Source organism: Scyliorhinus torazame, chromosome 10 (genome assembly GCF_047496885.1).
Source record: "Scyliorhinus torazame isolate Kashiwa2021f chromosome 10, sScyTor2.1, whole genome shotgun sequence".
In the NCBI taxonomy this organism is placed as follows: domain Eukaryota; kingdom Metazoa; phylum Chordata; class Chondrichthyes; order Carcharhiniformes; family Scyliorhinidae; genus Scyliorhinus; species Scyliorhinus torazame.
In genome coordinates this window covers 97,940,495-97,959,972 of record NC_092716.1, presented here as the reverse complement: position 1 = coordinate 97,959,972, position 19,478 = coordinate 97,940,495, and the positions used below count along the sequence as shown (strand labels likewise).

The window sequence follows — 19,478 nt, the reverse complement described above, 5'->3', positions numbered from 1 at the left end:
GTCCACCCACCTCCAACCATCTTAACCACTCCAGGTCCCTTACCTGGTCCCACTGTCACCTCAGTCGAGTGTTTGTTGATGATTTTTATTTTGTTGCCAAATTCATTTTTATCCACAATCTTCTGAGCAACATCAGCCATTGGCTTAAAAACCTGTGGGGAGTGGCAAGAGGGAGATTTCATAAGTCACATTGCCCCTTCCAATCTAAATTTCTATACTGCATCTTTCTATGGAATCCTGCACCAAACAGCAGACAAACAAGCAGCTTCCCTCCAAGATCAATGTCAGTTTATCAAGGAGACAAGAGATCATATGAAACATAGAGCTTTCAGTAAAAAAATTTAACCCATGTATTCAAGTAACTAGTAACTTAAATAACAATTAGCACTGTTACTTTGCTAAGCAAGGCCATAATGGATCAGATCACAGTCAGTCTTGAATGATGGTGGATTCTTACACAAGTAACGGGAGGTGAAAGCTTCACAAATATTCCTGTCCCCAATGATGGGGGAGCCCAGCACAAGCCTAAAACATTTACAATATCCTTCAGCCAAAACTGACGAGCAGATGATCCATCGCAGCCTCCACCTGAGCTCCCCGGCATCACAGATGCTATCGATTCACTCCACGTGATATGAAGAAACGGCTGAAGACACTGGACACTGCAAAGACTTTGGGCCCTGACAAGGTTCCAGCTTTATATTAAATATTTGTGCTCTAGCCACACCCCTAACCAAGATTTTCCAGTACAGTTAAAGAATTGTCATCTAACAGTGGAAAATTGTCCAATACCATCAATCTACTCTCAATCAAAAGCAAAGTGACGCAGAGTGTCGCTGATAGTGTTAAGAGCGACATTTACACAGCATTAACTTGCACACCAGTGGTCAGTTTGGGTTCTGCCAGGGGCCCTCTCCTCCTGGCCTCATGACAGCCTTGGTCTAAACATGGACAAAAGGGCTGAATCCAAGAAGAGGTGAGAGTGACTGCACTTGACATCAAAGCTGCATTTAACCTGGTATGGCATCAGGGAGCCCAAGCAAAATTTACATCAGTGGGAATGGGAAGTGGGGGCACTCCATCCTCCACCTTTAGCACTCATTCACAGCACACAGTAGCAGTGCTATATATCAAAATGCAGCAACTCACCAGGCAACTTTCGACAGTACCCTCTAAACCACAACCTCCCAGACCTAGAAATATATGGGCAGCAGACATATGGAAACACTACCATATACACGTCCCCCTCCAGCCACCCACTATCTTGACTTGAAACTATATCGCTGTTCTTGGATCAAAAACCTCGATCTCTCTTCTAAACAGCACTGTGGATGTAGCTGCATTACATGTTCAAGGTGGTGGCTCACCACTTTCTCCTCAAAAGGCAATGACACAAATCCCATTCATTCATTTCAAAATATGTCAAATGTTTGAGACAGAGAGGGAGAGATTTCAGAGTCATATTCGCCACAAGCAACTAACAGGCCACTTCCACATTTAGTTAATCTGGCAGTAAGTTTCTGGATTAAATAGCTCTTTCTGCATTTTGTATTGCTGTTTAATAAAGTCATTAAACTGTTGTTATAAGGTTGTTCATTTGATCTTCAAAACCATAAGACTCAGAGGATCAAGATGACTCTGGAAAAGATTTTATTGGAAGTATATAAACTCAAACACAACCACCAAATGGAAATCTCAAGTATAACATATCCCTGAAATCTCACCTCAATTGCATAACAATAATCAGCACCAGCTCTCACTGCCATCATGGATAGCAGGCCTGTCCCAGTTCCAATATCCAGGACAATAGCCCTCTGGCCTCTCTTTTTCACCCTGCAGACTGCAGCCTGGATTCCACGGTGATACTTTTCATTCTGCAAATACAATTTCATAGGGTTAAGCATCTGCAGCACTAAAGTGGTTCAGATATATAAAAATTCCCCACTCATGTCAAATAATATAACACACATTCTTCCAAACCCTTCACTCTTTTTTAAAGTTTTTCCTATTTTCACCTAATCATGTTGCCCAGGTCTCCACACTGAGCAGCTGGCAATCAGGCCTCTAGTAAAGTTACTGTGAAAGACACAACTCATCAAAAAGAAGCATTCATTTTTAGTTGCGGAAAAATGCTCAGAGAACAAAGATCTTCAGTATTATTCATCTTCTGGTGGTCCAGCCAACCTCTATTACCTAAGCTGCTGGTAAGCAGCATACAACCTGTCAAAGTTTAAAATTAAAACTAAACTCCTGATCGGTGCCGTCTGCTGTTTGTAACAATGCAGTGCCAAGCTACTATTACTGACCATCGTACCCTGGATTAGGCAGGGAAAATGGTTTAAGGATCTAGCTGCTAATTACAGTTCAGTAACCCTGCTTGAATCCTGTACAATTTAAGACTGTGGAATGCCCCATATCCATTAAATCAATACGCATTCAAAGTGAAAAAAACACCATGCATCAAATGCTTACCCTGTCTTTGTCATGTAGCATATCTGCATAAGATGACCTAATAGAAAGATAATGAAAAATTAGCCAGGTAACTCTAAATAGTATAACATTCATCTGCTAAAATGGTTCTCAGTAATATATTAGCTGTAATCTAATTGAAGAATTCAGGTGGCTTGCAGCCAGATTAATGGATGCCTGGGAGTCCTTACAGGTTCTAATCTAAATAAATCAATCATGTGGTTTATATTTAGAATATCATACTGGAGGTCCAGCAATGAGGTCGAGACTATCTACTGGGAAAGGTTCAGTTGACATTGAAACATCCAGCAATTTTTATGTTAGTTACCTTGAACTGGCTGAGATGCCCAGCACAATTTACACAGAATCCCTCTCCAAAGTTCAACGTACGTCCTCACACACCTCCCACTCCATTGTCTCCCATAAAGTCCATCGCCTTCTCCGGTGATGCGTCACCCACAAGTGGGTAGTGTACAGAACCCCCAAAAATATTCAAAATGGAGATAGCGTGGACATTTCTTTACACAACACTCATGGATATAATGCAGGATTTGATAGGATGACCAGTTTGTGACATTGTGTAAATTAATGCTCAATCCCCAGTGCATTCTTTTTTTAAAAAATATTTTAAATAAAGTTTTGCAAAATTTTTCATAATAGACAATAGTAATAATACTAACACAACAAAATAGAGTGAACATTAACATAGTGCCCCCCCCCAGTGCATTCTTACTTGGTACTCACTTTCCCATTCCTGATCTACATAACTGACTCCCTTCACCTTTGCCATATGTATATTACAGACATTATATCATGCAGGCCCTGCCTTCCCAACCTTGCCCCTCACTGGAGGCGTGATGATCCTCAGGTTAAATCACCACCAGTCAGCTCTCCCCCATAAAAAGGGAAGCCATGATGTGGAGATGCCGGCGTTGGACTGGGGTGAGCAAAGTAAGAAGTCTTACAACACCAGGTTAAAGTCCAACAGGCTTGTTTCGATGTCACTAGCTTTCGGAGCGCTGCTCCTTCCTCAGGTGGATGAAGAGGTCTGTTCCAGAAACATATATATAGACAAATTCAAAGATGCCAGACAATGCTTGGAATGCGAGCATTAGCAGGTGATTAAATCTTTACAGATCCAGAGATGGGGTAACCCCAGGTTAAAGAGGTGTGAATTGTGTCAAGTCAGGACAGTTGGTAGGATTTCGCAGGCCAGATGGTGGGGGATGAATGTAATGCGACATGAATCCCAGGTCCCGGTTGAGGCCGCACTCATGTGTGCGGAACTTGGCTATAAGTTTCTGCTCGGCGATTCTGCGTTGTCGCGCGTCCTGAAGGCCGCCTTGGAGAACGCTTACCCGAACGAATGCCCTTGACTGCTGAAGTGTTCCCCGACTGGAAGGGAACATTCCTGCCTGGTGATTGTTGCGCGATGTCCGTTCATTCGTTGTCGCAGCGTCTGCATGGTCTCGCCAATGTACCACGCTTCGGGACATCCTTTCCTGCAGCGTATGAGGTAGACAACGTTGGCCGAGTCGCACGAGTATGTACCGCGTACCTGGTGGGTGGTGTTCTCACGTGTAATAGTGGTATCCATGTCGATGATCTGGCACGTCTTGCAGAGATTGCCATGGCAGGGTTGTGTGGTGTCGTGGTCACTGTTCTGAAGACTGGGTAGTTTGCTGTAAACAACGGTTTGTTTGAGGTTGCGCGGTTGTTTGAAGGCAAGTAGTGGGGGTGTGGGGATGACCGTGGCAAGATGTTCATCTTCATCGATAACATGTTGAAGGCTGTGAAGAAGATGTCGTAGCTTCTCCGCTCCGGGAAAGTACTGGACGACGAAGGGTATTCTGTCGGTTGTGTCCCATGATTGTCTTCTGAGGAGGTCGGTGCGGTTTTTTGCTGTGGCGCGTTGGAACTGTCGATCGATGAGTCGAGCGCCATATCCCGTTCAAGGGAATATTTCAACGTCTGTAGAGGTCTGGTTACGCTCCTCCTCGTCTGAGCAGATCCTGTGTATACGGAGAGCTTGTCCATAGGGGATGGCTTCTTTAATGTGTTTAGGGTGGAAGCTGGAGAAGTGGAGCATCGTGAGGTTATCCGTGGGTTTGCGGTAAAGCAAAGTGCTGAGGTGACCGTCCTTGATGGAGACGAGTATGTCCAAGAATGCAACTGATTTTGGAGAGTAGTCCACGGTGAGTCTGATGGTTGGATGGAACTTATTGATGTCATCGTGTAGTCGTTTCAATGATTCTTCGCCGTGGGTCCAAAGGAAAAAAATGTCATTGATGTATCTGGTGTATAACGTCAGTTCAAGGTCCTGTGCGGTGAGTAGGTCTTGTTCAAACTTGTGCATGAAGATGTTGGCATATTGGGGTGCGAATTTGGTCCCCGTAGCTGTTCCTTGCGTCTGGGTGAAGAACTTGTTGTCGAAGGTGAAGACGTTGTGATCCAGAATGAAGCGGATGAGTTGCAGAATTGCGTCTGGAGATTGGCAGTTGTCGGTGTTGAGTACTGAGGCTGTTGCAGTAATGCCGTCGTCATGGGGGATGCTGGTGTAGAGTGCCAAGACGTCCATTGTGACGAGGAATGTTCCTGGTTCAACTGGTCCATGGGTGCAGTTTCTGTAGGAAGTCCGTCGTGTCGCGACAGAAGCTGGGCGTACCTTGTACAATGGGTTTCAAGATGCCCTCAATGTAGCCAGAGAGGTTCTCACACAGGGTCCCATTGCCTGAAACGATAGGACGGCCTGGTGTGTTGACCTTGTGTATTTTCGGGAGGCAGTAGAGATCTCCAATGCGGGGAGTACATCGAATGAGAGCACGTAGGGGGCTCTGAAGATCTGGATCCAAGGTCTTGATCAGTCTGTTAAGTTGGCGGATGTGTTCCTTGGTCGGATCTGCGGGTAACTGTCTGGAGTGTTCTTGGTTGTTCAGTTGTCGGTATACTTCTTTGCAGTAATCCGTTCTGTTCAGTATGACAGTGGCCCCTCCTTTGTCTACTGGTTTGATGACAATGCTGCAGTTGGTCTTGAGAGCGCGGATGGCATTGCGTTGTGCTTGGGTGACGTTCGGGGCTGTCTTGTGAATGCGACTGATGAATCTGGCATTGACGCGACTCCCGACGGCTTGAGCATACATGTCAAGTCTAAGGCAGCGGCCTTCCGGAGGGGTCCAATTCGACTCTTTCCTCTTCGGTTGCCGCACCGCAGATCTCTCGGTCTGCTGTTCTGGTTCATTGGTAGTCTGCTTGGGTTCGCTGTTGGCCTTTTGGGGTCTGTGGAAGAATTCCTGGAGCCTCATTCGCCTGATGAATTCCTCCGTGTCTGCCGCGAGACTGATGGGGTCCATTTTGGTGGTGGTGCAGACATCGAGCCCTCTGCTGAGGACTTCGATTTCGTCTGGTTGAAGGGTATAGTCCGACAAGTTGACAATAGATTTCCCTGTATTGTTTTCTACTGTGGTACCGGGGTGACTTGGTTGCTGCTGATGGTGATGCAGAGTTTCTCAAGCTTCCTGTTCTTGGTGTGCATATAGGTGGCATAGTATTGTTGTCTCATCTGTTTGGCGGTGTTCCGCAGCTGGTCTGCTGCGTCCTGAGCGCAAGTTGAGAATATGGCCTCGATCTTGGTTTCCAGGTTGCGTCGTCTGCTGTAGAGCTGGCGTACGAGGTGGTGGAGGAGTGTGATGGGAAGGCAGCCTATGGTCATCTGGGACTATGGCGACTTTACCTTCCCTTATTCTTAGCTTCAGCCATACTGTGACTAAAATCAGCATTCAACATTTAAAAAAACAAAACTCAAAACAAAGCAGCACAATAGCATACCCCAATACAAGATACAAGCATATGATGGTTTCCTGATTCTAGTAAAGTCAAAGTAACAATGCTTTCCTCACAAGGAGGAAGAGAGGAGGCTGGGTTTATCCTGGACCAGTTACTGAACAGAGAACATACAGTGCAGAAGGAGGCCATTCAGCCCATCGAGTGCACCAACCCACTTAAGCCCTCACTTCCACCCTATCCCCGTAACCCCACCTAAACTTTTTGGTCACCAAGGACAATTTATCATGGCCAATCCACCTCTTTGGACTGTGGGAGGAAACCAGAGCACCCTGAGGAAACCCACGCAGACACAGGGAGAATGTGCAGACTCCGCACAGACAGTGACCCAGCGGGGAATCGAACCTGGGACCCTGGCGCTGTGAAGCCACAGTGCTATCCACTTGTGCTACCGTGCTGCCCAAATAATCAATTACTCTCAAATAATCCAAGCTTTGGAGTTGAAACAAAAGGAAAAGTTTTTTTCAAGCCTTTGTAGATCAACAGTTACATCTAGCAAAATTTCACTTTCTAAAAACAAAATCAAATGTTATCGTAATTTGGGAACTGTTACAGCTTTAAACTCAGTATAGACAGGGCAAAGATTCGGGCATTTTATCAAAAAGGTCACGTTTACTATACATGGAGAATAGGAAAGGACAGTTGCTGTACTCTGGTGGCTGCTGCCTATTGCCCAGTGACACACACACTATTACTGTATATTATTCGACCCACTGACAGAACGTTGTAACGATTTTACTTAATGCTCATTGGTCCAGTTACTGCACATGGTGCCTACAGTATAAAGCCTCGTTAACCTCAGATAATATGCAATTAGCAGGTGCTAAACTAAGCCAATGGCTCGGCCCAGGTGGAGATCGAGCTCGGCCCAGGCCGGGCTCCATGGAAGCCAGCCGGCTGACCAGACCCTCGTGTCAAACTGGCACGGCTCCGTACCGCGCTATCTCCTGGTGATAATCATAGTCTTCGTCTTCTTCCTCCCATTCGATGGCGCCGGTCGTAGGGTTCGCCCTCCCACAGAAAGTCTTCATAACGCCGGGAACGATTGGTCACTCTTGGGGATCAGTCCGCAATGCCATTCGCCTGTACCGGCGCCGACATATTGACAATTCCTGGTGTGATGCAGGCCGATTGCCACCCCAGCGCGCAGGCGCAGGATGCCAGGCCCACTGCGCAGCGCAAGGGAGGCTGGGCGCCGTACGTAGGCGCGGGGTATTCTGGGTGTTTTACGCAGCCGCGAGGGATGATGGGATGCCGTACGCAGACGCGAGGGATGATGGGTGCCGTACGCAGACGCGAGGGATGATGCAGGCAAGGCGATGATGGACCTGGCGTCCCACGGTCACGTGACAGGTGTGATCGTTCTGTGCAACATCTCTGTATCTAGTCTGTCAGCCCTGTCAGAATTTTAAACCTTTCAATTACAACCCCTCTCATTCTTATAAATTTCAGTGAATGTCGTCTTCATATAATAATCCTACCATCCCAGGAATCAGTCTGGTGAATCTTCACTGCACTCCTACAGCAAGGATTAGGAGAACAGAACTGGAATATTCACAACCCCTTGACTTAGAGAATTCCAAAGATTCATATTTCCGAGTAGGAAACAGAGCAGGGCAAGTTGACTGTGGGGACTTTGGCACAAGTGAACATAGTTCTATTAATTTAAAAATGGGGAAAGAGACAAAACTGGTCCACAAGTTTTAAATTGGGCAAGGTGAATTTTGATGGAATTAGGAGCTTTCAAGGGTTGACTGGAGTAACTTGTCTGAGGGCAAAGAGACCTCTGGCAAGTGGGAGGCCTTTAAAAGTGAAGTAGCTAGAGTCCAGAGTCTATATGTACCTTGATGTGTTGGGTGTTCTGGATCACAAAAAGGTCACCAACACTTGAAGTAGTGCAACACTATTTTATTAAAAGGTTAACTATTTAAACATACTTGAACTGTGGGTAAATACAATACTAGCTTTAACTAAAGACCTTTGCCTTGTCCTAACCAGTTGATGCACTCAACAAATGGTGAATGTCTGTGTTGCAGGCTGTGAGCTCTGTGCTCCTAGCTAGCTGCTACTCAAATGAGCGGGAACTCTGATGCCCCCTGTCTTTATAGTGCGTGTGCTCTCACTGGTGATTGGCTGCGGTGTTGTGTATGTTGATTGGTCCTACTGTGTGTCCATCAGTGTATGGCTGCACCATGATATACTGGTGTATATTATGACATCCCCCCCTTTTATATTAAAAAAATGTGCCTGCGTGACAATAAATAGTGTGTGGTGAATGTTCCTGACTACGTGTGTGTGAAATTTTTACAGGACTATGTACATAAAACTAAGCTATTTACATGGGAAGGTGCCTGGTGCAGAAAAAACAGTGTGTCACACAAATAACGAGATGAACACTACATACAAACCACTTGAACGATTAAACGGAAGAACAGAACAGACCAGAGAGTCCATTAGTGCATAAAGTTCACAAATTAAGTCTCTGAGGTGGGCAACGAATTCTGGTTGACCGCCTCAAGGGTGGGTCAGGAGCCACCAGCTGAGGAGCGGGCTGGACTGCGTCAGAGTGAGGAGGATGCAGAGTAACCGGAATCTCCGCATAGTCCAGGTCAGGGACAACAGGAGGGTGTGGCACTGGCGGAGGATCACGTAGCGAGCGCGGAACGAGACGAAGGGCACGTTGATTACGGCGCAGAATGGAACCATCCGGTAGACGAACCAAGAACGAGCGGGGGGCCACCTGCCGAAGAACCACAGCAGTTGCAGACCAGCCACCACCCGGAAGATGGATGCGGACGTTGTCATCTGGAGCCAGAGCAGGGAGATCAGCTGCACGGGAGTCATGAGCCGCCTTGTGCTGTGCACGAGACAGTTGCATTCGTTGAAGGACTGGAACGTGGTCGAGGTCTAGGACTTGAATGGATGGCAGCGTCGTCCTCAGTGTGCGACTCATGAGCGGCTGGGCTGGCGACAGGCCAGTGGACAGTGGGGCGGAGCAATAGACCAGCAGGGCAAGGTAGAAGTTGGAATCCGCATCGGCAGCCTTGCAGAAAGCCGTTTGAATATGTGGATGCCCTTCTCCGCTTTGCCATTGGATTGGGGGTACAGGGGACTGGATGTCACATGCACAAAGTTGTACCTCCTGGCAAAGTTGGACCATTCCTGGCTTGCGAAGCAGGGGCCCCTGGGGACTATAAAGTTAAGCCCCCAAGTTCAACTCACTCTCTTCTTCCTGCCCGGGTCACCCAGCAACGCGAACCAACCGTGACCGGTGCAGTGACCGCCGACAGACCATAAGTCTTAATTCAATGCTCGCTACGAGATAGGCGTTCCTAGCTACCAATCCGTACCAACTTCGAATCCCGCAGACTCAGAACCCGAACAAAAGGCTATTTGTTCCCCTGACCTGGTGGGCCAGTCCGAAGTTAAGTATAGGCCTGTTAGTTATAGAAGTAGCTTAGACGTAGAATTTGTGCATGAGTAGCGATTACTGTGTATAATAAATGTGCTTTGATTTGAATCTTACTAATCGGCGTATTGAGTTATTGATCATTACTTGGACTTGAACCTCGTGGCGGTACCATAAAGATACCTGGCAACTCGAGAGCAAAGGTAATAAAACAGCAATTGAACCAACCGAAAAGTTAGCAACATTATTTGGCGACTCCGCCGGGACCCGATCTAGAAGTGGCATAACCACTCCGGCAGAACCCAGAATTTGAATTAGAGATCCAATTGGGAACAGAAAACCACAAGCGTTCAAGCAGTTCTGATCAATCCTCATAATTCGGAAGTGTGTGTATGCATGCGTAACTAACAGGGTGATAAGGTAAAACTGATAAATTTCTTGGTGCGACAAAACTGTCGGGAGTTTGTATTTCGGAAAGTAGCGAAAGCCGTACCCGTATTTACAGCACCGCCTTAATACCCCTGTCCCAAATTTGAAGAGCATCATTCGGATAGGAAAGATGGCAATGCAGGCAATGCAATGCCTCATGAACCCCGAGGAATTTGCGGTCGCAGCGACCAGCAGCAGTAGAGTGGGACAATGTCCCATTTGGGAGGAAGAAATCAGAAAGTACCTCAAAGGGAAAGGATGGCCCCTTTGGAGTGAATTCTGTGACAACAAGGAATCAGGTCCCGGAAGTATAGGACATACTTGGTGGGAGACCCTGAGCGAGATCCACAAGAAGAGCTTAGGAAATCTCGCAAGCCGATGGCAATCGTGTCCTGCTTGGCACAGTTGTGCGGCACAGAGGAGGTCGTTAGGCCGCTCCGGAAAGAGATAGAAGGCATACATCGAATGAGTAAGGTCGATGTAAGCGAGGTAGAAATAGAGAACTTAGAATTGAGGAGGAAGTTGGCAGCAAAAGACGGAGAGGTGGAGGATGCCAAGTGGGCTCACCAGTCTTGTCTGGCGCACTTAAGCAGCTTCCAGTCCCAGTATGAAAAGGCCTATCAGGACACGCAACGTGCAGTCCTGGTACGAGAAGAAACCGAGAAGCAGGGAGAAGCATTGCAGAGGCCGTGTAGTGACCTGAAGGCAGCGTTAAGAGCACTCCATGCTGCCACCACAGAGCAAAGACAAAGCTCACTAGACCACGCAAAGTGCCGGAAGCAGATTGCAGAGCTGCAATCACTACTTTCAGTCCAAAAAGGATTCCAGGAAACCTTTGGAGCAAAATGAGAAGAGGAAGACGGCCCTGATTGGGAAGAATTAAACGAGACAGTGCAGAGATATGTTCAGGGAACATGTGCGCAGGGAAAGCCACAAAAGAGGAAAGCGCCCCAACCCCCCACAGAACAGATAGTTCAGGCTCCAATGAACCCAGTAACCACCCACCGCACAGCCATATCGGACAACGCGGAATTTCTATACACCACCCCCTTAACAGTGACCCAATTACAGGACGCGTGCGAGAAAATCACACCGTTCCTCCCCACCTCAGACCCCCACCATTTCTTTGCCAGAGTAAAGCAGCAGGCAACCATATACGGCCTGGATGAGCGAGAGCATGTAAAGCTCACAGTTTTGCGTCTAGACCCTTCGGTCGTAGCAGCCCTTCCTGACCCACAGAATGTCGGAGGAGGCACCCTTGCAAAAATGCATACCGCGATCCTGGATGCGATCGGGTATAACCGGGGTGACCCCGTTGACGAATGTGATATAAAATAGTTACTTTAGAGATATTAGTTACTGTAATGTAGAGATAGGCCAGTCTCATTCTGGTGAGTTCACAGACAAAGGATTTCAGACCGCATGGCAAAGCAAGGAGGAGGTGTGTCCACCATAGGAGGAGAAAAGGATGCAGGGTAATAGGGGCCAGAGGAAGGGATTGGAAGTGAGCCAATCAGAATATCTGACTAGGTCAGGAGGGGTATAGGATGACCTATGGGAATTGTGTATGTGAAACTTGATACCATTTGAATTGATTTGCAGAGATCCCTTTGTCTCTTTGTTCATTCGCTTTCCGGGGTGTAGGAGACTAGATGTGTCTTATGCCGCTGTGAAATGAATCAAGCTTGCAAGCTAAATAAAATAACTAATGCTGTACCTGCAAATCCATCTCGACTTTTATTGAGGCCAGACTGACGGGTAAAGAAATTTGGGATTTAACAATTGGTGCCGAAAACCCGGGACTTCTCAAGACGGTTCTGACCAACTGCGAAATCAGAATTAGACTGATTATGAACAGGAGGATGGGGAAAAAGGGCCCACAATGTACAGCTGGAAAATGACCGCGCATTGATTTTTTCCCCTCTTCTTATCGTCTGATTAGTCTGGTCACTCGCGGTTGGTACGGAAAGATCGTCTCGACGAAATCAAAGGTCAGTCTGGGGATTAGAAATTTAATTGATGGGATTTCATATTGTTGATTCGGCTTGGGTTAGGTTTTGGGTTGATGTAACATCTAAAAGATGATTCAATTCCAAGTATAAGTGTTTTTATGGCTGATGTGACTTCAGTAGATGGAGGTTCAGTCAAGTATAAGTGATTTTATGGCTGATGTGACCTCAGGATGAGGGTTCAGTTCAATGAGTGTTTTTAAATCTGAAGATGATTCAATTCCATGTGTGAGTGTTTTAAATCTATAGTTGATTAAGCTAAAAAAAAAAATTGTACCCTTGGACTGTAGTGGCGAAAAACGCAGTTCTGAGGACTAGTTGAGATTGTGGGGAATTGCTTGGATAAATTTCAAGACAAGAACATCCATACAGCTGAATGCTGCATATTGGTTGAAGCAGAAGTCTCTCAAAGGGTTAACAGCAGCAGCCAAATTTAAAGACGGCAGACAGTGCTTCTCACTCAGGCCTTGAGATAACAGCAGCAGCCTGTCGTGTAATCGGATACCTTTCCTTTGAGTCAGTGAACTCCAGCAAAGTTACGTTTTGAATTAATTAAAGGAAACCAGTGGGTTTCTCCACCTCTTTGATAAAAGTTATTATTTTCGAAAGCAATTGATTGAAATTGCCAGAATCTTAAGTTTTACTTACTTGAAATAATGTTTATCTCATTTTATTTGTGAATTAATAGAAACTTAAAGAAGATCACTGACACCATTTTAAAAAGTGTAAATCTGGAGATGATAGTTGACTTTGCCAACATTTTTGTGAATGTAAGTAAAACTTGTTAAAAGAAAAATTGTTAAGATAAAGAATTAATTAAGTTGTAAATGTTATACAAGTTTGTGTTAAGCAAATCGTAAATTTAGTTCTGAGTTGAGATCAGAGCTAAGCTTGCAAGTTGCAGTAATTCAATTTGAATTTTCAAACATTTTTAAGTTTTAAAAGAACACTGTTGGAACCTTTTCAATCGTTTTGCCAAGAAAAAAAAAACGCGCAAGTAGAGACAGGAAAGGCACGGGTCAAACAAAAGATGAGCTACGTAGTTCAATGGCTGGCCTTGAATTGACAGAAAATGATTAATTCAATAATTTAAAAATGTCAGTAAAAGTTTTGACTGCACCTGTAGCATTGTCTGCACTAATTCCAGAACCACCAGAGTATAATAATTTATATCCAGTCACTGCTCCCCGGATTCCAATCATGCCAGTAACTCCAGCCCTTTTTCGTTGATAGTGTGGGTCCTGATTTACCATCTTCACGATCAGTAGAGAAAGAGGAGCTCTGTTCCGCAAGCCCAGTTAGCTCTAGGACCAGATCTCGGACAGCGAGAGAAGGGCTTGATCCTAACCAGAAACAATTAAGCATACCACCTAAATCCCTCCAAACCAAGGGGAAACCGCAAATTTCAGAACAAAGGGAGCTGCAACAGATGATTTTGAAGAGAAAGAACTCCCTCTAGTGACAGGGAGGGATGTCGAAGTCTTGGAAGAGCCAGAGGAAATAGCTAGAGTGCCCCCTGGTGAGACGCGGAGACAGTTGCCGATTAGGAAGATACCAATCACCTGAATTATGCTAGCCATGCCGCACTTCAGCAAGCCCATGCGTTAGACGACGATAGACGGACACAGATCCTGAATGCGTTGAATAGCACATTTCAAAAGCCCATAAATATTTCTGCTATCTTAGACCTAAAACCTAAGAAGACTGAAGAGCCAGAGGAATTTCTGGAGCGTTTTAATGAAATCTACCGTGGGCAGTCAGGCGACTTGCCGTATCAAAATGGTCAGAATTCCCCTCAATATTGTGCTATGTTAATGCATTGCCTACCACCTTCTGTGGCTACTGCTGTGAAATGTAATAACATGAACTGGACAGAGAACGACCCTTCCCAGGTGGCAAGGGCAGTCAGATTTTATTGGAAGGAGGGTGTAGGCCAGGAAGGAGGCTCAGTTACAAAGGTTAAGACTGAGTATGTAATGAAAAAGGATGATCTGCGACCCCAACAAGCGGCAGAAATGGTAGTTTACCAGCAGGAGCCCCAATATTGTGACTTTGGGTGGGTGGATCAGCGAGGGGGAGGATATCAAACCCACCCAAAGGGACCCTCAGCTCCTTTTTATGGCCCACCGTATGCACCAACAGCTTTACAACCGCCGCCCCCTCTGAGGGGCCATTGGTCTACTGGGAGAAGAGGACGGGGCAGATATAGAGGGAGCAATGCATGTTTTAATTGCGGCCGTGCAGATCACTGGCAACAGGAATGCCCCTTTAAAAGACAGGCAGCAGAAGGAGATTACCCAACCCCAAGGAGGGGGTGCCCACCAAGGGGAGGACAGACGAGATACACTGACTTCTCCCAGGCAAACCCTTTCCCAACACAGGATTGACTAGCTAATTTAGTCATAAGGACTCTCCAATCGGACAGGGAACCTATTATCTCTCTGCAGATAGGAGATTAACATCACTCATTTGTAAACAACACTGGAGCAGCCATGTCTTCTGTGCAATCAGAACTTCGACTACCATTATCCGACCACACGCAGCAATTGTCGGGGTTCTAAGGACAGGTGTGTGAGTATCCTATTTCTGAACCTGTGACAGTCACTTACGAGAATAAGTCTGCAGATCATCAGTTTGTAGTGACTACTGGATTGGACTGTAATTTGTTGGCCCGAGATTTACTGTGTATCTTCCAGCTACAGCTAGAGTACGGAGACGAAGGGGTAACGGTCCAATCATGGAGGATGAGACAACAGTGCTATATTTCTATCACCCCCAGTGGTGGACGTTAGACATTGAACATTCACTGCATCACGTTACCCTGGCCTATGACAGAACCGGACAAAACAGGGAGTTGGAGGACAAATACCGGCCATTAATTGGGACTGAATGGCCAATCAAAGGTACAGCCACAGTCACGGGAAAAGAAGGTACAGCCGATTTTGTTACAATACCACCACATTTATGGCCACAGTCAGCTTCGGTAAGCCCTCATATTACACGTCAGGTCCACGACCAGTACCATGCCAGGGATCTGGAGCAAATGGTAAGGAGGGCAGTGAATCATTCAGATCCAACAGAGTACGCACTTCAAGTCATGCCGGACGGCACTGCCATAAAATATTTTGAGGTCCCTGAAACAATTAACACTCGACTGCAGCATCACAGGGGACATGATGTTTTGGAATATGTCAATCCACAGGTCTGGGCAAAATACCCATCACAAGTGGGAAAGACAAATGTTACACCTATAAAGGTAACGATTAAGGATCATGTAAAGCTACCTTCCATTCGGCAATACCCCCTGAAATCCCAAGCTGCTCCGTCTATAGACAAATTAATTCAAGAGCTGTTGCAACAGGGTATTTTGGTCCCTTGCCAATCAGAATGTAACACCCCCATACTTGCTGTGCCTAAACCAGTCAAACCAGACCAGTACCGATTAGTACAGGATTTACGTTCAATCAATGCCATCGCATAGCCGTTACATGCTCTCACCCTCCAACAGGATATTACGGTGTACAGCTCCCACTCGGTCATCGCACTACTGAGGCAACTGCAGACTCAGCATCTTACCGCAGCTCGTCAGAATAGGTATGAGATATACCTTTTGAACAATCCACGTCTGACATTTAAACACTGTACCACTATCAATCCAGCCTGTTTTCTTAGTAGTCCCCCTGTCCATGAAGACGCACCTGGCCACGACTGTTTAGCCTTGATTCAGGAAACTACCACAATAAGGGATGATTTGAGTGACATTTCCTCAGAACAACCTGACATGATTATGTGTGGTCAAATATCCCACCGGGGTTTAGTTAATGACCTACTGCAGGCCCTTCTTATGCCCGCGCAGATTCCGTTATTAAATGCGCTGCCCACACAAATGGTAAGACCCCAGTTGACATTGGTAATGAACAAGCAGATTGTGCAGCGCGGACAGCCGCGCAAATTCAGCAAGTGATGGTGCCTAAAATGTTAAGTCAGACTAAACGATCTACTATAAATATGTCTGCTTCTGACAAGCCAATGCCAACCATCCAAGACGTCATAAGGTTACAGGAGGATGCTCCTGAGAGTGATAAACAAATGTGGAAACGGTTAGGTTGTACATATGGTTCTGTTTCCTCTTTATGGACCACGCCAGCACATCAGACTTGTATGTCTGATGTACTGGCTTTATAGGTCATCGAATGTGTACACTTTGCAACTCATTGTGGGGCTCGGGGGACTAGTGATTTGTTGCTGGACACTTGGTGGCACCCTAAAATGCAGGGGTTGGCCCAGAGTATCAGTAATCGGTGTTTGATTTGTCAGCAATATAACACCGGAAAAGGTATCCCTTGTGGGATGGGGCAAACCCCGTTGCCCAGTGGTCCCTTTGAGACGCTCCAAATGGATTACATTGAGTTGGAAAGGTGTCAATGTTACAAATATGTTTTGGTCATTGTGGATGGGTTCAGCAGATGGGTTGAGGCGTATCCGACTACCGATAATAAAGCTGCTACTGTGGTTAAAGTTCTGATGCGGGAAATCATTCCCCAGTACAGTATACCAGCTCAGTTGAGTTCTGATAACGGGCCTCATTTTCTTGGACAGATTAACCTGCCTCCCTTCCCCAGTGCTATTTTACAGGTGTGGAGCATGATGGGGTGGCTACGCACCGTCTGTGTGATATTTGGCCTCACCTCGCTTGGAGTGTTATTGGCAATGGACATGGAAAAGGGGAATATTATCTATATTTGTAACCCCAACCAATCTACAAGGATACATCACCTATGCAAAGGTGATGTTCTTCGCTGCCCCCATATACGAGGACATGGTATCGACTCATGGAAGGTCGTCAAAGTTAAGGAGAATGCAGGAGTCATGAAGCAATTGCACCGGTCCCGGCGATGGGAAGGGAACATTGCCTTGTTTTGGAGTACATGTAAATTTGATTTTGGATGTGTTAAGATTGGTGCGATAAAGGTAACATCAGACCGTCAGGAGAGCATAGGAAGAGGCTATGAGAGAGAGAGAGTGACTAGAGAGAGGACGGGGCGTGTGAGAAGGGAAGTACAGCTAGAACGTAGGTTACCGGGAGATACACTTAAGTTAGTTAAAGGCAAAACTGAGGAAAACCTGGGTAGTATGAATTACTTCTACCAGATTTACCACCGCTTGTATGGCCACGGACGGGTTGTCTGCTACCCGGACCCTGCAGCGGTGTCTAGGTTATTTTCTGTTTCACCGCTTTGGGGCACTCCCCAAACGGTGGTTCATTGTCAGCGTTCCGAGCCACCGCCCGAGCAAGTCACTCTTCCTTACGATCCGGGTTCAGCACCACCGGCTATTTGCCTTCCCCTTCCTCGGGGTAATTCCCATTCACAGTATGATAGGCTGCAACGGTGGAGGGCATATATACCTAGCCACTTCACTCCCAATAGGGATTCCCGGTCGTACGAGAATTGTTTCAACAGTGAAGGATACGGCTGTTTGCTGATAGAGGTGGAAACGAATATAACATGTCTGTTCCCCACCTGTACGGACAGGAGGTGCCATATCACCCAGGCGCTTGGCCAATGCGTTTGTTACAACACCACTTGCGTTCCATTGAACGCTGGCCTCCAGCTCCTTTGTGGCTGGGGGAATGTCTCTCATATCACTGTTGGGACGAGGGCTTTCCGCATTGCTAGGCGGCCCGAATGGGCGTTTCGAAGCTAGATAAACTGGGCTACTGGGGGGTTCCTTAGCTGTCAGCAATAGGAATTATTTTATTTGTGGCCTTACCATCTTGGGAAATGAAACCTTGGGCGCCCTCGGGGCAATAACCAAGGGACTGTCTCAGCTACGGTTGTTTGCAATGCAGAACCGGTATGCTCTTGACTATCTTCTGGCCCATGAGGGTGTGGTATGCGCCATAGTGCAGGGCAAGTGTATCATGGGAGTTCAGGACTTGACCGCTAACATCACTAAATTTATGAATCACATACGGGATCACCTGGACGGAATGCAGGATCCCGGCGCTTGGGGTAACTGGGGATTTGGAGGTTGGAAGGACTGGTTGATAAATATGGTCATGTATTTAGTGGTGGCTATCGGCTGCATCTTTGTGGGCCCAGCCAGCCTTAAATGTGTGATGGGTAGAATGCGGGTTACACTGGAACAGATCAACACCCCTAAAATCTTAGCTGTCAAAATCCATGAGGGTGCAGCAGATGAAAGGGGGCTACGCCAGGAATTGGAAATGCAGTGACAGATCTTTTTAGATGAGGGACCGTAGCTATGGATTGGATAGTTCGGTTATCATGGAATGATAAAAGGAGAGAATGACGAATGTGATATAAAATAGTTACTTTAGAGATATTAGTTACTGTAATGTAGAGATAGGCCAGTCTCATTCTGGTGAGTTCACAGACAAAGGATTTCAGACCGCATGGCAAAGCAAGGAGGAGGTGTGTCCACCATAGGAGGAGAAAAGGATACTGGGTAATAGGGGCCATAGGAAGGGATTGGAAGTGAGCCAATCAGAATGTCTGACTAGGTCAGGAGGGGTATAGGATGACCTATGGGAATCGTGTATGTGAAACTTGATACCATTTGAATTGATTTGCAGAGATCCCTTTGTCTCTTTGTTCATTCGCTTTCCGGGATGTAGGAGACTAGATGTGTCTTATGCCTCTGTGAAATGAATCAAGCTTGCAAGCTAAATAAAATAACTAATGCTGTACCTGCAAATCCATCTCGACTTTTATTGAGGCCAGACTGACGGGTAAAGAAATTTGGGATTTAACACCGTAGATGGCCTCAACAAATGCAGGCAAAAGAAAACCGAGCACCCACAGCATTTGCTGGACGCCTGTGGATCCATTTGGCAGCAGTCTTTGGAGACTTAGACCGCACCCGTTTGTCCCCAGACGACATGGCCAAATGGACCCGCACCCTTATCTCCCATGCCACAGAAACAGGACAAAAAGCTTGCATGGATTATGATCCCTCAGAGGAGGCTCATAATGAAAAATGGGTTGTAAAAAGATTGTCCCGCACCTGGGAGCAGTCTGTACAAAGCAAACCCGCAGTTAAAAACCCCGAAGAAAAGCATGCCGACGCAGATATACAGGCAGTTAAAACACACCAGAACCCCGCATGGGTGAATGAGGGAAAGAACAGCCCCCCACCCAAGTCACAGGAGTGTTACAACTGTGGACAATTGGGACACTTTGCAAGGGAATGCAATGCCCTACGAAAGCTACAGAGAGCTCGGCAGACGGGCACTCTGAGTAAGAAAAAGACAGAGCCCATTCATAGTGTTCGTGCCCGTTCAGATCAGACGGACTTGA

General features: G+C 46.5%; 2 protein-coding genes across 3 annotated transcripts in view; one reads left to right on the top strand and one right to left on the bottom strand.

Moving 5' to 3' along the window:
• prmt7 (protein arginine methyltransferase 7) overlaps positions 1–7,479 on the bottom strand; it is a 66,137-nt gene extending 58,658 nt beyond the window's left edge. The window contains exons 1-4 of one of the 2 annotated variants that reach the window (XM_072518476.1): positions 7,246–7,479; positions 2,473–2,509; positions 1,725–1,874; positions 44–152 (exon numbers count right to left, since the gene is read on the bottom strand). In XM_072518476.1, coding sequence (XP_072374577.1) covers positions 44–152; positions 1,725–1,874; positions 2,473–2,509; positions 7,246–7,340 — 391 coding nt within the window. In that variant the 5' untranslated portion in view covers positions 7,341–7,479. The remainder of the gene's footprint in view (positions 1–43; positions 153–1,724; positions 1,875–2,472; positions 2,510–7,245) is intronic. The other variant, XM_072518477.1, reaches the window with a different exon arrangement.
• Positions 7,480–7,573: 94 nt separating this feature from the next.
• LOC140430785 (uncharacterized) lies at positions 7,574–18,876 on the top strand. Its single transcript, XM_072518475.1, has 3 exons — positions 7,574–7,662; positions 12,845–12,926; positions 13,390–18,876. The coding sequence occupies exon 3, from the start codon at positions 16,426–16,428 to the stop codon at positions 17,860–17,862; it is 1,437 nt and encodes a 478-aa protein (XP_072374576.1). The 5' UTR covers positions 7,574–7,662; positions 12,845–12,926; positions 13,390–16,425; the 3' UTR covers positions 17,863–18,876.
• The last annotated feature ends 602 nt before the right edge of the window (positions 18,877–19,478 follow it).

Excerpts from the sequence above, each read along its gene's own strand:
- LOC140430785 (XM_072518475.1), top strand. The coding sequence starts at position 16,426 with ATGCAGGGGTTGGCCCAGAGTATCAGTAATCGGTGTTTGATTTGTCAG.